The following is a 14,911-nucleotide window of genomic DNA, read 5'->3' as shown; positions in this document are numbered from 1 at the left end:
TTGTGTTGCGTATCTGTATTGGTATGCATGGATGGCCCACACGTCTGCTGAAGGCCCCTTGTAAAGGTTACTCTCGACAGCTCCCAGATGTGCTACACTATTTGTATAATTGCAAATGTTGCCTGAGACCCCCTCACCAGGTAACTCAAGTAAACTTGTTTGGAATTTAGAGCAAAATGTGCGTTTTATAGGAGTTTTGCTATGCTTGAATTTTACAGGGATCGGTTTATGTCAAGCTATTATCTTTTATAAGAACGTATTCAACTGGCACAGATAATGAACTGTTTTGCCAGGGATGCCAGAACATATAGGTCAGTGTTCTCATCTGAGGATTTATTTTCTTTGGTAAAGTTTCGTAAAGTCCCAGTCTATTAATATATTTTCACTGGAGATATCAAATCACATATTCTGATGTTTATAAGCCACCATATATATTTATTCAATGTGTAATGTGATCAGTTTAATCATTCCTTGACTCTGTACTTGCATTGAAATGTAATGTTTCATAGCGATTTTCCGTAACATCTTTGTTCTTTTATGCGACTGTAGTGGAAGGGCTGCATGTAATGCTCTCTCATTGGTATTCATGAAGTAAATGGCTGACACAAATTGTGTTGTTTTGTTGTGCCCTGACCTTGAAATTGACAATGAATTCATCAGCAGGAGAAGGAGAATTAGACCTTCTGGTCATCTCTTGTCAGGGATCTGTTTATGATTGGGAATTGTTTAGATGGATTTGTAGATACGGTTGTTTCTCATGCCACAGTACAAGATGATGGTAAAATAATATTTGGTGTAGAAAATTTCCATCATTCAAAATGTTGATTTTCAATATGGCTTTTACAAACATTAATGAGGGCAACCATAGTATTTTGGTTGAAACTTTGGTTACCATGAACTTAGTAAGAATGACGTGGTGGAAAAGTTCTGAATCATTGTGATTAAAAAAAGGGAAGTTCCACATGTCAGGTCTGTGATCCTTTATAAAACCATTTTTAAGAGATGAAATGGTATCAAAGTTTCCCTGAGCAGCGAGTGCTCAAATTGAAACCACTCCAGCCCTTCTCACATATCATACCACATTCTTACATATTGAGAAAAAATGACTTCGACATGTGCCTTGAAGTTCTCACAAAGGTCCTTGTGTGAAACTTCCCACGTGCGTGTGAAATCGATCATTTGATCTGCCGCACGTCCTGAGCCCTGGGATCGTTGTAGAATGGATGGCCATATAAATTTCTCCCCCACTGATGCAGGACATTATTGTAAAGAAATATTCAGTGTCATCTCCTTTGTATGAACACAGAGCGATGAAAATGATTTACTCTCGTTTTGTATTAGAAGTAATTACTAAGACAGTCAGGTTTAGATGAATCCACAGAGGATTACACAAAGGCTCAATGGCCCACCTGTGCTAGATTTATTCATAACTCACTGTCTGTTTTAGACATTGTTTTTCTTTTGGTAATTAATAAAATAGTATTTTTTCCTCCATAATTCATCATAAATATGTTTAGTAGGGCTGCAAAATGATTAATCATTAATAAAAGATTAAGTTTACATACTATATGTGTGTGTACTGTGTATGTATATAAATACACAAATAGGTATGTTTTTTATATATAAAAAAAAATATATATATATATATTTCTACTTATATATAATTTATCATATATATATATATATATATATATATATTTTATATATAAATCTAACATTTTTTTCCTTAGTATAGAAATATATGCGTGTATTTTTATATACAAAATAAATATACAAACACTTATATTATGTAAATAAACTTTTATTTTGAATGTGATTGATCTTGATTAATCATTGCAGCCCTAATGTTTAGTAAAGCTAGATATTATTGTTAATTTTGAGATACTATTGTTAATATTAAAAACAAATATTATAATAATTTGTTAAAATTTTAGTAATTTTATTTGTCATATTTATTAGTCATATAAACTTTATAGTTTATGGCGTTAAAAAAAAATTAGAACCTCTACTAAACACAAATGAGAAATGCTTTGGCAATTAGCAATTTCTTTTATTTTATTTAAATTCGTTTTTTTTTTCCAAGCAATGAAAACTTTTTTAAGGGTTTTAGTTTACAATAATAACTCTGGCTAGATTTCATTTGCAAACACAAGAATTCCATATGTTGCATGAGAAAATAGGATAATTTGTCACAGGATATCCAGCACAGTTTCACATTCACTCTGACTTTAAATCACACTCAATTCAGAGAAAGCAGTCAGCTGTGTCACAGGCACCACTCCCTTCCTTTAAACCTCAACACACACACACACACACTCAGCACTTCCCCATAACGCTGCCTGCGCCCTCCTTAGCAGAGCAGGAACACACAACACGATAGCACAGACGGCAGAGACATTACCTGGTGCCAGTGCTAATGCTGTGACTGGAGCAGACGGCAGCTTTGGGAGGTGCTGGTTGCCTCTTTATGCCCTGAGTATATGTAGCCTATGGCAAAAGAATTCATAGTAAAGGAATTGAAGCGGTGCCCAAACGTTTGGTGACCTCCAGTAAAGGAAATCCAAGTGAGAGAGAGGAGATTTTGACAGCTGGTGTTTTACCTTCAGATGGGTAGGATATGCACTTTTATTGTTGTTAGATTTGAGGATGTTTGGCAGCGTGTGATTTGTGTCTGTTGTTCTTTCAACTAGTTTTGTATTTAGCAATGACATATCACTGGCACATTATATTGGCAAACTGCAAATAAACCTTGCAGATTTTTTGCAAGTGAAACAGAGAGTTCACAGAGTGTGAAAGGGAGATATTTTGCAGTGCCTGAGTTAATAAAACGACCTTGACGCTGCACTAGAGAGACTGAGATCTGAATGTGTCATGAATGTCTCTCACTGTGATGAGATGGGAATTGTCTGGTCACTTCCCATCAATCAAGGTGCCTAAAAAGACAAACATGATGAACACAGATGAACCTTTGCTGTCCTTTAGGAATGGGGATATCATTTCTTTGACTTTTGATCTGATGAATATACTATACTATCAAGGCTAATATTGCTCATATACATAGATGCCTATACCTCTATTGAAAAAACTTTTTTGTGTTTTTTAACGGTAGTGTGCAATGAATATACATACAAATCAGAATGTTTTCTATTTATTAACAGCATTAACTAGAAACTATAAGCTTGTAAAAATGTCATACCTGGTTATTTAGTGAAGTAAAATACTTCAATACTATACACTGCTTTCTCTATTTGAATATTGTATGTGCTTGTATTGCATGTGCATTTTCTTTCAAAGCAAGTCATTTTTTAATGCCAAATAAATTTATCATTAGTAAATCATTGGTTTAGAAAAACACCAAGAATCAATATTTGTAGGTGGGAATCAATTATTTTGGTGCAACATTAAAACTGATATTGGTACTTTGATGATTTGTTCATTTAAGTACTTGTGCAGCTTGGCTGTGCCGGTCCCTCAGTTCCTTCTGTCTACTTTTTTTTTATCGGAAAGATGGCAGTCTGAGGGTCATGTGTCAGGTAGTCTCACGCTGTCACAGACAGCTCACTCTTCCATGCCTATCATCCTTGAGGCAATCTAAAGAACCAAGTTTGAGACTTTGACAGCTGCTAGGCAGATCTCTGGCTCTAGATGGTGCTGCGCTGTCCCTGCCGCACTGGAGAGAGCAGAGAGGGAGGATAACAAGACACATCCTCCAGACTCTTTGTTTATTTAGACTCAACCTCAATGGTCATTTTGGACGAGAGGGAATGTCTGGGGACTGATAATGTCTGAGCATGCTGAAACCGCCTGGCCTGTTTGTGCTTGAGCAACAGAATCGCTTGTGTCGTTTATTCACACATGCCTCTAGATACGCTGCAAGGACAGTGATTAGAAAGATAAAAGGCTCTCATTTCCTGTTGATCTTTTTATTAGCAATCCTAATTGCTTGTTCTACTTTATCAAGCATTTCCTTAATTTGGAAAGAGTTTTTGTGTGGTTTCCAACATGTACCCGTAGAGATGTTGGAAAACTACAGTACTGCATCCAACAAAATCTTAAGATCTTAACCTATATAGAAAAGACTTCATTTGGAATCTAAATTCAAAGCCTCATCCTCTAAACCTCCTAATAGCCCCAAACTAAGCAATACTGTTTTTGTATGTAGAAAAAAAATGTTTATCATTACTGTCATCATTTATATTTGTAACAGATTTAAACCAGTAACTTGTGAGTCTTTTTGAATGATTCATTAAAGAAATGGTCTCATAAGAGACTGTTATTTGTATGAACTCTTTTAACATGAAAATGTATGGCCATAATTTTTTATGGGACTCATGGGACTCTAGTTGGGTACCTTGTAGCTGTTTGGTTTGGTTCATGGCTCTTTAACAAATACTTTTTTTAAAATTCCTGTAAGGAATACTTGCCGCTGAAAAAGTTGGCAGGCACTGTTGCACTCTATTCTTTTTTCAGTTATTTCAAAGAGCCTTACAGCACACCAAAAGAACTAGAAAAACAAAGACGCTGGCTCAACAAATTTGATAAAAATACCAACATGTTTTAATACCAGTGAAAGCAGTATTCAAAATTAAAGTAATAATCAATATTCAATTCAGTGGTTTGTTATCAGTTTTTTTTTCATTTGTTTGATTGTTTTGTGGATTGCAACATCATATGGCAAAAGGCAAACCCACTGCAGGTGTCCTTATTATTAAAGTTGTTACCTAGACTTTAAGCGACACAGTCATTAAAGGGATAGTTCACCCAAAAATGAAAAATCTGTCATCATTTACTCACCCTCATGTCCTTCCAAACCTTTATGAGTTGCTTTCTTAAATTGAACATAAAAGAAGATATTCTGAAGATTGCTGGTAATCAAACAGTTGGTGGTTGCCACTGACTTTCATAGTAGGAAAAAAATAATACTATGGAAGTCAATGGCAACCACCAACTGTTTGATTACCAGCAATCTTCAGAATATCTTCTTTTATGTTCAATTTAAGAAAGCAACTCATACAGGTTTGGAAGGACATGAGGGTGAGTAAATGATGACAGATTTTTCATTTTTGGGTGAACTATCCCTTTAACATTATTTTTTAAAGGGTTTTTTTTTTTATTATTAGTTTTTTTTCTAATTTGATTAAGCTGGATGTTCCTATCGGGCAATGTGTAAAGCATGTTTGCCATTAGTCAATGACTGAGGCACTGGCTCTGAAACAAAATCTAGCCTGTGAGGTGTTATAGGCCTAACGTCATTTGCCACATTTGTTGTATTGTCACTGCTGGATGGCATGGGGAGGTAAATGGAAATGCACAATTCCATCACATGAAGCAACTCTCAAGCATGGTGAAGATGTGAAAGGGCAAAGCCTTTAAAAAACACCTGACCATGACTGACCCTCCAAAACAAACTGCATTTCCACTGCGGGGAAGCTATTTGCTCTTTCGGTCAGGATGCAGGAAGCAGAAGTGGTTGTTTTGCATCGGATGGAGGGAGTGCAACTGTGCAACACTTAATCCATCACAAAGACCCGCCTGGGGGAAACAGTGATGGAGGACCACACGTGGACCGGATCCCTCAGATTAGAGATTAGGCCTGTGAAAGAAGCCAAAATCATGTTTAAAATTCACTTTGGTGTATGGGGGTGAAGGAATGGCAAATATAGATGGAGGTAAACTTCACCCATTCAAACACAGATGTTTAGGTATCCTTATATGGACAGTGTTAATCAAATTTGTTTGCAGACTTTATCAGCTAAACAGGAAATGGTTATCTGTCAATCAGGAGTGAGTTGGAACTTGCTGTATATAAATTGTAGATTAATATTGGGTCAGTCTGGATAGAACATTAGCTGTGGAAGAATGAACAGTATTGGCTGATAAACAACTAGCTATGCAATAAACAGGAGTTTTCTAGTCCACCACTACCCTTAAGACAGGAAGATGACTTGTTTTTCTGTTTGATCAGGTTTAAGAAGGGTGCAAGGAGCACTTAACCCAAAGAGGCTTAATGTTCTCTAAATTACAGCTGGACCTAAAGGCAAACATGTCTGCGTCTCAGTGCTGGGGCGGCTGCCGGGTGGTTGGTCAATGCTATGTAATTATGTATACATGAAATGATGGTAATGTGCATTGCAAACCCACGTTAAGAGCCTCTGAGTGGTCATTGAAATCATTCTGTACTATTTTGTGATTATTGTTTTGTAGCTCTATAGATTGCAGAGTGGTTGTTACCTAAACACTAGTCTTTAGATTCCTGATTTCACATCAATACACGGAGAGGGACTGTTCAACCAAAAACCCTTATGTTGACTTTCTTCTTTGAAACAGAAAAGGATCAATTTTGAAGAATGTCTTGGTTGCACTTTTGGACATTTAATAGAGATCTAGGCTGTCCATATTTTTTTGTAAAAGAGATATTTTATTCTAATCTAATCTATTATATTCTATTTTATTTTATTTTATTTTATTATATTATATTATATTATATTATATTATATTATATTATATTATATTATATTATATTATATTATATTATATTATATTATATTATATTATATTATATTATATTATATTATATTATATTATATTATATTATATTATGTAAACAAAAATGCATTCTTCCAAGTTTTTATTTTTGTATTTTACTGAGAATGACAATGGCATAAGTGATAAAAACAGAATTATACCTTTAAGAATGGATCACAAAGTAACAATTTAGACGGAAAGAAATTAGTTTATTATCCATAGTGGAGATAACATGTAATTTCACACCAAAATCCACTGCAGAACAAAACTGGGGATTTGTGTCACTGTAGGCAGATTTCAACAATTAGATTTTTTCCAGACAGCCGCAGTTGAAATCAGAGATTAAGCTGTTCCGTGACCTCACCCTGTAATTTAATTCACACTTGTACTGTAGATTCACTAGGTTTTGTTTCTAAGGAATCAGTGATTGAGCTAACAGTCCAGTCCAGCTCTTTTCAAATATGCTGTATGCCTTTTCCATATTCATCTGGTGGAAATGAATTTGTTCCATGGATTGAAGATGAGAATGAAGTCAGACCTGGAATGATGCATTGTAGTCCTGTCTTTCGAGTTCACAGGAAGCTCAGCAGTCTGTCAGCCCAGACTGCAGGCTGAGAATAGCAATGAAAGAATAAACGACAGCTGGATGTGAAAAGGCAAGAATAAATAGGGAGCCATTCATTGAAACTTTAAAAGAAATATATAATGAAAAAATAATAGTAATAAAAACTGTATTCATGAGTAGGTGGCATCAACTGACTGTCTTTAAAAGTGAGTCATTGAATCATTCCCATTACCATTCAGAAATGAATCAAATGGCTGTTCATATGAGTTAGTCAGTGAATTATTAATTCAACTGATTTATTCACTACTGTTGCACTGTGGCTTTGTTTGGAACTGTTTTCAATGGTGGAGTAAAAAACAAACAAAAGACACTCTCTTTGTCTGAAATGTAAGTTACTCTGTATTCGGCAAATAGCTGAATATCCTTCAAATATATAGTGGAAATAAATGTTTTCCATGGTCATTGTGGTGTTTTAGCCTAAGTTCCGGCTAACAGAGTGACAGATAAGTGGACCTAGAACCAAATGAATAAACTTGTCACACTGTTTTCCTTGAAGCCTTACTCTGACAAGCAGGAAAGATTTTATTGCTCCCCAAGCCTTTTAGCATTAAAAGATTTGAGGACCTCAGTAATGAACTCTGTCAGGTGGCTCTACAAGCACTAAATCACAGTGACCTCCCGCTTCGTACAAGCTACAGAAAAGTGTAATAGGCTTTTGCATCACCAACTTCAACTGCATTCAATTGTACATTCAAAATAGCAATTCATCAGTTTAGTGTAGTTTCGTTATTCCTGCATGTGTCCATCCATTTGGAAGTGAGTCACACTCTTGAACACATGACTCCTCTGACTCATTGATGTACTGTCCTCACAGATGCTTTTATTTATTCCTTGTGTGCCGAGACATTACCAAACTGGCTTGTGTGATCCAAAAGGACATAACATGATCAGTTTTCAGCTTCCTGCCGGGATTCTTCCCTCATTGCTGCTTTACACTTTAGAGCTGAAGATCTTTGACGAAGAACACATGAACATCTTGAGGCTACCATTGAAGAACAGAGGTTAATAAGGCTATCTGGACCCTTTTGGTCCAGTTTTAACCTGTTTTAGTCTTCCTTAAGGGATTCTTCATTCAGGAAGAGAGCAAGGAACAGGAAATAAGAGAGGCATTCACTAGAGAACAGCTTTGAGCCTTTACTCTAATTAGAGAACATCCCTTCTCGACCGTTAGACACCAAACTCCAAGATATCACCACCTGGAAGCCATTCATGTTGTTTTTTCTTTTCTCTTTTGATGTGACTACTAAAAACATGCTAGTCTACATCGAGAGGTTATTTTCTCTGACCCCACGGACACTCTAAACTGCACACTTGGGCGGGTGATAGCATCTGGGCTTTGCCTGAGCGACGCCCATTGTTTAGTTAATGATGTCAGAAAGGAAATGCGTAAGGCAGGCCGCCCTCCCTAAGCAAGTAAACGGGAGGAGGCAAAAGAGGGAAAAGATTATAGAAATGTTATTCAAACCGTTAGTCATAAATACAGCTGTGTGTGTTTTTAGACCTCTTTTACAAGACAACAGAGCCTTGTCTGTGAAACAGACATCAGCTGGACAACGTTGCACTTTAGACCATTTTTAGGTGTTCCTCAATGAGTTTTTTTTATATTTGAAGGGAGAGTTTACTCATTCTCATGTCGTTCCAAAACTTGTGTGAGTTTGTTTATTGTGTGGAATGCAAAAGCAGATATTTTGAAATGCATCTGTTTTTGTTTGTTTTCTTTTCAATTGAAAACCTGACAATAAAAGTCAGTGGGGTTCAGTGTTGTTTTAGACCTCATTGGCTTTCATTGTATGGACTAAAACAGTTGTCTTTTTCCATGAAGAAAAGAAAGGGTGTGGAATGGCATGAGGGTGAGTAAATGATGACAGTTTTATTATTTTTTTGGGTGAACTATGCCTCTAAGCAATCAGAAATCCACACAGCTGCACATCATTAGAACTCACACAATACAAAGTTGGGTTGTGACTTTTTCAGGTTCCATCATGAGTGTGTAAACTGGCCGATGATGGAGCAGAGTTAAGAGCACTTTTTGGCTTCACTTCTCCAGTCCAGTCTGGAGCATGTGTATACGACACGTTACGAGCTCATGTTACTGCAGCCGTTGAAACCTGAGAGAGCGAGACTTACTTCATCCAATCCGTCTAGTTTTAGTCCGTCCTGTGATCATGCTATTTATAGACTCACATCCTTTTGTCATTCCAGAGGGGCTTCCCAATCCCTTCATGGCTTTCCAGCCTACTGTATGTTCTTTTGGCTCTGTTGCTCCAGACTCGGCGGGCCGGCCCGTTCCTTCCTCTTTAGGTCGGGCTGGTCGTTTATATTCCCGCCATCACGTAATTAGTTTTCCGGACTGTGGAATTCCCTCCCCTTCTCTGCACACCCCTCAGAGCACCCCTTCCACAAAGTCAGAGGAAAAAGGAAGAGAAGGAAAGAAAGCGAGCAACAGGGAGGGTGAGGATTTAGTGGTCTTTAGTCGGACTGAGAGTGTGCCTCTTTTTCCTATGAGACGGCTTTGCCTGACGAAGAGATGGGCAGCCACCGGCCAAAGGGATGTTGATGTTTGTAGGAATCAGAGATCGACATGTGGTGTTTGCACTGCGCTTCAGACAGAAGCCAGTCCCTGCTGGAACTGGGGAGCTGGTAAGATTTCAGTGTGTGTGTGTGTGTGTGTGTGTGTATGTTCAAGAATATGCTTAGAAGTAGAAATACGTTTTAAGTGTGTTTCTACTGTGTTTGTACTCATTGGGACGGAGTGTATAGTTATATTTGGGTGTGTTTTTGAGTAGATCACAGATGTTGTATGAGACTTCCAGCTCTGTGGCTCTTTGTTTAATTTACCTGCTTTGAATTATGGGGGATCTTCCTCTCTTGCGCAAACCCCTCCATTGTTGCTCTTAATGCACGTCTGTTTCTAGTTGTGCGGTTGAGTGATGTTTCAGTTAATCTTGTGCCGGATAGACGCGTTTATATCCATGTCATTTCTGTGAAAATCTGCTTTAATACCATTCCAGATTTTTCTTTTCTGTGTTTTTTTTTTTTTTTTTTTTTTGGCCATTGATCCATCACTGATTGTAAATGCGGATTGTATTAGTCAAAGTTATAACAAGAATAGCTGTTTAGTGAGGTCTCTGCATCAGTCATTCTGTATGATTTTATTGGTAATGAATGAAGTATTTGTGTGTGCTAGTTTTTCGGCTGTATGTTTTCTTAGCTTGTTCATAGGAAGGTGTCATAGTGGCACTGCCAACAAAACGATTTGATTTTATGATTCATAACAAATAGAGAGGTATATGTATAGCTATTAGTAGATCAGCCCCATTGAAATTGATGCAATACCAGAATAAGTTTGGTGATGTTAGTAAAACAAGCTTTATTTGAACAATGAATGCTTTATTCGAAATGCTGGAGCATTTGCCAGTCATCAACAGGGCTGCATTCATGCAACGTGCCACGCTTGTGAATTTAGCTTGACTGGTCCTTTAATGCTCTCAAACCTGGATTTAAAGCACTAAACATGTCATGTAAGGGTCTTGATCTACACTAGAACATTATATGCATATATAGCTGCACAAATACCAAACAATGACAGTGAAATGTATATATGTGCTTAATTCTGTGGAAACACCCCATCTGTAATTTTGACAGCTTCGTCTGCCTCCTCAAAGCCTGAGAGCCTAAGGTTGTTTGAGTTCAGTTAGAGTTTTTCTATAAATGAAAAAAAGTTTGTAATATTAAGAATGTTACAAAAGATTTCTGTAAGTGTTTCACTGTTCGTTTGAACTTTCCATTTACCAAAAGATTCACAATATTTCCACAAAACTATTAAGCAGCAAAACATTTTTCGACAATTATTATGATAAGAAATGTTTCTTGAGCAGTCAGATTAGAATGTTTTGTGATGGATCATGTGATACTGAATATTGGAGTAATGAATGCTGGCTTTGCATCACAGGAATAATTTACATAAAAATTTAAAATATATTATTTTTATTTTGTAGTAATATTTCACAATATTACTGTTTTTACTGTCTTGTTTAAATAAATGCAGCCTTGGTAAACATAAAAGACTATTATCATTATATTAAATATAAAGCCTATTATATAGAATATTATTATATTTTGCAAAATAAATCTTTTAGATCAGTTTGTTGTTCTGAGCTGTTTAAGGACATTTTCTGGTTTAGTGTGATTTAGTGTAACCTCTGTGAACAGCACAGCATCACCTTTTTCTGCAAGCATGGCAAAATAAGCAAAATATTTTTTGTCTATAGTAGCATTTATTGTTTTAACTGTCTAATCTTAAACATACTGCATAAAAAACAGCTAAAGTCAGTTGTCAGGGTGGCAGTGAAACCTTCAGTGCTCGAAGGTTTAGGACATGAAAAAGACTCCTAAATCAGCACCCGAGAGTTCAAATGAAATGTGGTTTAGTTCGTGAAATGTAAATGAGCTTGTTATTTTACCTTGTTAGACTCAGCATCTGCACCTCAGCTTCACAGTCAATTAGATGAAGTATGAGGTTAAATAAGCTCAGCAGAAATTGCTGCCTATAAAGGAAGGGAAAATAGCATAATTGTTGACTCTTCAGTGGAATGAAATGTAAATAAAATGCAGTTCAACCAGTTGTACTTTAACTCATGGGAATTTTAGATGATTGAAATTACCAGTGATTAGTTCCCCTTTATATCAGCATGTTGTAAGACAATAGATTCTTGGCTTTGAGATTCAAACAAGTCATTTAGCACTATAAGATAGAAGCCTTCTTCCGGGGGTATCATTTAGGTGAACTCCAAAGTGAAGAGCAAGAGATGGTGCGTTTCATCTTCTGTCAGATCTTGTTAGCACTTGTGTTCTTTTACCCTTGTCAGAACTTCCCACATCTCTCTAAGCTGGACTTGACTGAAGCCCAAACTGGTCCTTTAAAGACACCTCATCTTGCTGTCTAATGAGGCCCTCTGGAAAATATAGAACTTGGCCAGCTGGCTTGAGCCTCAGTTGTTTCCACACTTCACTTGGTTGGATAAAAAAGTGATAGTTAAGCCAAAAATGAAAGTTATGAAATCACCCTTTTACGTTTGGGTGAACTATCGCTTTAAAGTTAGCTGAATTTTCAAAATGCATATTGGTGCCCCTAGTGGTCGGTTTGTTTTCTAGCAAGAAATTTTAGAATGAAGCAAGAAAGAAAGTTAAAACTTGACAGAGTTGGAAGCTAATCTGTGTCTCATTTTAACAATGAAACCATTTCTAATTAGTGTTTTGAGCATCAGCTTATAGATTTGAGAGCGCAGTCCTCGGCTCAATTAAAGCAGGCTTTCTTCCTCATTAAATTCAATTTGCTATAGTGTTCACGGTCTTAAAAATATAACACAAGGCAGAAAATTTTCCCATTTTCCATTCCCATTTATTCAGCTTTATCACGCCTTGTAACTTCACTTTATCTCAACCTTGAACATTTAGCCCATTGTGTTGCTTGGAGATGAATAGATGTCCTCCATTTCAGAAAGGTGTTCATTTTTCCCTCACATCATCACTGTGATGATCTCTTAACACTTCCAAGTATTTATTTTCTTATACTTTTCATTGAATCTATTCACAGACCTGTCATCCTGCATCCTCACAGGATTTTATATCGCTTGTGTTCACAATAATTGCGACTTTTTCAGACACCATCATCTATCACAGTTTAGGGGGAGTCAGGCTTTGAAAATACCCTGGCTCTCCTCGGAGAGATGAGAAGGCAACCAAACAAAATGAAAATTGTATTTGCTGCCACCCTTCAAAGCCCGTGAGAGCTCTTTCAGGAGACATCAGGCGACAGACACCAAAAGTCATTGGAGCTGGGTGGGCTCAGTGCAGAGATGTGGGGAAATTAGCTGCCTAATTCATCATCTGAATTACCTTGCATTGTGTTTTCATGTAAAGTACAATCACATGTAACAAGACATGTTTATCTTCCTTTATTTTACCAAACACTGTGGGCAGATCAGGAATGTTTATGTGTGCATATAGGAATGCGTGAAACAAGGTCATTAAATTAACCTTTAAATATATATATAACCTTCTACTTTACCCATCTTGCCCTCTCATTAGCTCTGTCCTTCGACGCAGCAGGTGGGCTTTATTTGTGTTCATGACTCTGGGTCATGTCTGGAAGGAGCATTGGCACTCAGAGACACCTCAATGTGCTCTGCATGATAAAACAGACAGAACTATGGTTGGGAACCTTGTGCAACTGAAGCTACAGCATAAAATTTACTTAGTCTTTAATACAAATAATTATTCTTTACAAGTATTAGTACTGTAAATCAACTGTTAAAAAACCAAAACCAGTAAATAAATATTAAAAAAAAAAACAACAACAACAAAAAACATGGCATGCTCTGTACCATCTGGACTGTATGCTGGAGACTTCTTGTTGACTCACACAAGAATCAATTCAACAACCTTGACCTGTGACTGAGGAAACATGTTTATGTCGGTTTCTTCGTGTTGACCTCCCTCTTGAATCTGTATTTCAAAGCATTTTTACAGAAGCAGCAGGTGAATACAGACCTGACAGGAAGTGTGAGAACAGTCTCTATACATCTCTCCGGCACATCCTTTGTATGTCATTTGAGGATCACAGCACTAGCTGAAGCGGTGTATAAGGGTGTCTCGGCTCAATAGAGCCTCTCCCCTTGAGGATATTGCTTGTTGAAGTCAATCTACACCAGGCTCTCATATTGTCTTATCCAAGATTGGAAACACCTGCAAACAGTGCCCCAACTTCCATACATCCTCTCCTCTGCCGCCTTCCCCTATACAAGATGAACAAATTCAATCAGTCTGACTGTGTCCGTGTTCTCATCTCTGTAATACTGAGCGCTCTACTGCACACTAATTCATTTAATTAAAAGAAGAGCACTTAATCCATGTGAGAGACCCATCCATGTGAGTTTTGTCACTGGTGTTGAGATCGACAATGATAAGACTGTTTCTAACATCAAAGCCACCTATATCTGTCATCTATCTTTCACTGGTGTAACTGATATGCGTTGAAATCAAATAACCCTCATTATGTACTTTGACCTTTCCATGGAATCACATTAGATGTGTCTGAAATGTGTGTGATTGTTTGTCTGTTTACAAATGTGTCACATTTCTCTTTTTACTTATCGCCTCAAGTAACAAAAGTCATTTTCCACAGCAGGTATACCTCTGCTTAGGTGTTGACAGGTAGGAGTTATGCTGTTGATTCTCAAAGCTATGGCCCAGAGTGTGTCATTTGGAATGTAAGCATGATGTATGTGAAAGCTGACAGTAGACTACTAGAATTTTTTATCTTGGTATTCAGTACTGGAGGAGTTAGGAGCTGAAGCACATACTATGGAAGCTGTATGTTTTTTAAAAAAAGCACATCAACAGATTACACCAAAGTACTGAAGTAAATGCAAACTTAACCAACTGAAAGTGAGTTTTGTCTGCAGGAACTAAGTGTTGATCATTCCATTTAGGCTGTATTTTTGCCTGTGTATTGTTTTGCCTGTGAGATGCACTATGTACCACTCTGCTTTGCTATATACATAGTGGTTTGCTTTTATACCTCCACACCAGTGTCAATGTTCAACTCATAATCTCATGTGTAAACTTGTGGGAGTGGATATTGGGATTTACAAGGAACTTTGTGTCTGGAAAAACAAGGTGGTGTGTGTTCTGTAAAGAGTGTTGGTCTGTAGAATTTGTTCTGAATCTTATCTTTTGTCATAACAGAGTTGTGAATCT

The 14,911-nt window shown here is 37.0% G+C and overlaps 1 protein-coding gene across 9 annotated transcripts in view; it reads left to right on the top strand.

The window, feature by feature from the left end:
- The window catches only part of iqsec1b (IQ motif and Sec7 domain ArfGEF 1b), a 187,987-nt gene that overhangs the window by 150,883 nt on the left and 22,193 nt on the right, over window positions 1-14,911 (top strand). Inside the window, exon 1 of one of the 9 annotated variants that reach the window (XM_059538067.1) lies at window positions 2,477-2,610. The exons of 7 other annotated variants lie outside the window; for them this stretch is intronic. Coding sequence is in view for 1 of the 2 variants with exons in the window: in XM_059538062.1 (XP_059394045.1) it covers window positions 9,732-9,790 (59 nt within the window). In the remaining variant the exon portion in view is untranslated. Of the gene's footprint in view, window positions 1-2,476; window positions 2,611-9,537; window positions 9,791-14,911 lie in introns of those variants that run through there. One more of the 9 variants, XM_059538062.1, reaches the window with a different exon arrangement.

This window comes from Carassius carassius, chromosome 44 (genome assembly GCF_963082965.1).
Source record: "Carassius carassius chromosome 44, fCarCar2.1, whole genome shotgun sequence".
Classification (NCBI taxonomy): Eukaryota; Metazoa; Chordata; class Actinopteri; order Cypriniformes; family Cyprinidae; genus Carassius; species Carassius carassius.
This window is presented reverse-complemented; position numbering and strand designations above follow the sequence as displayed.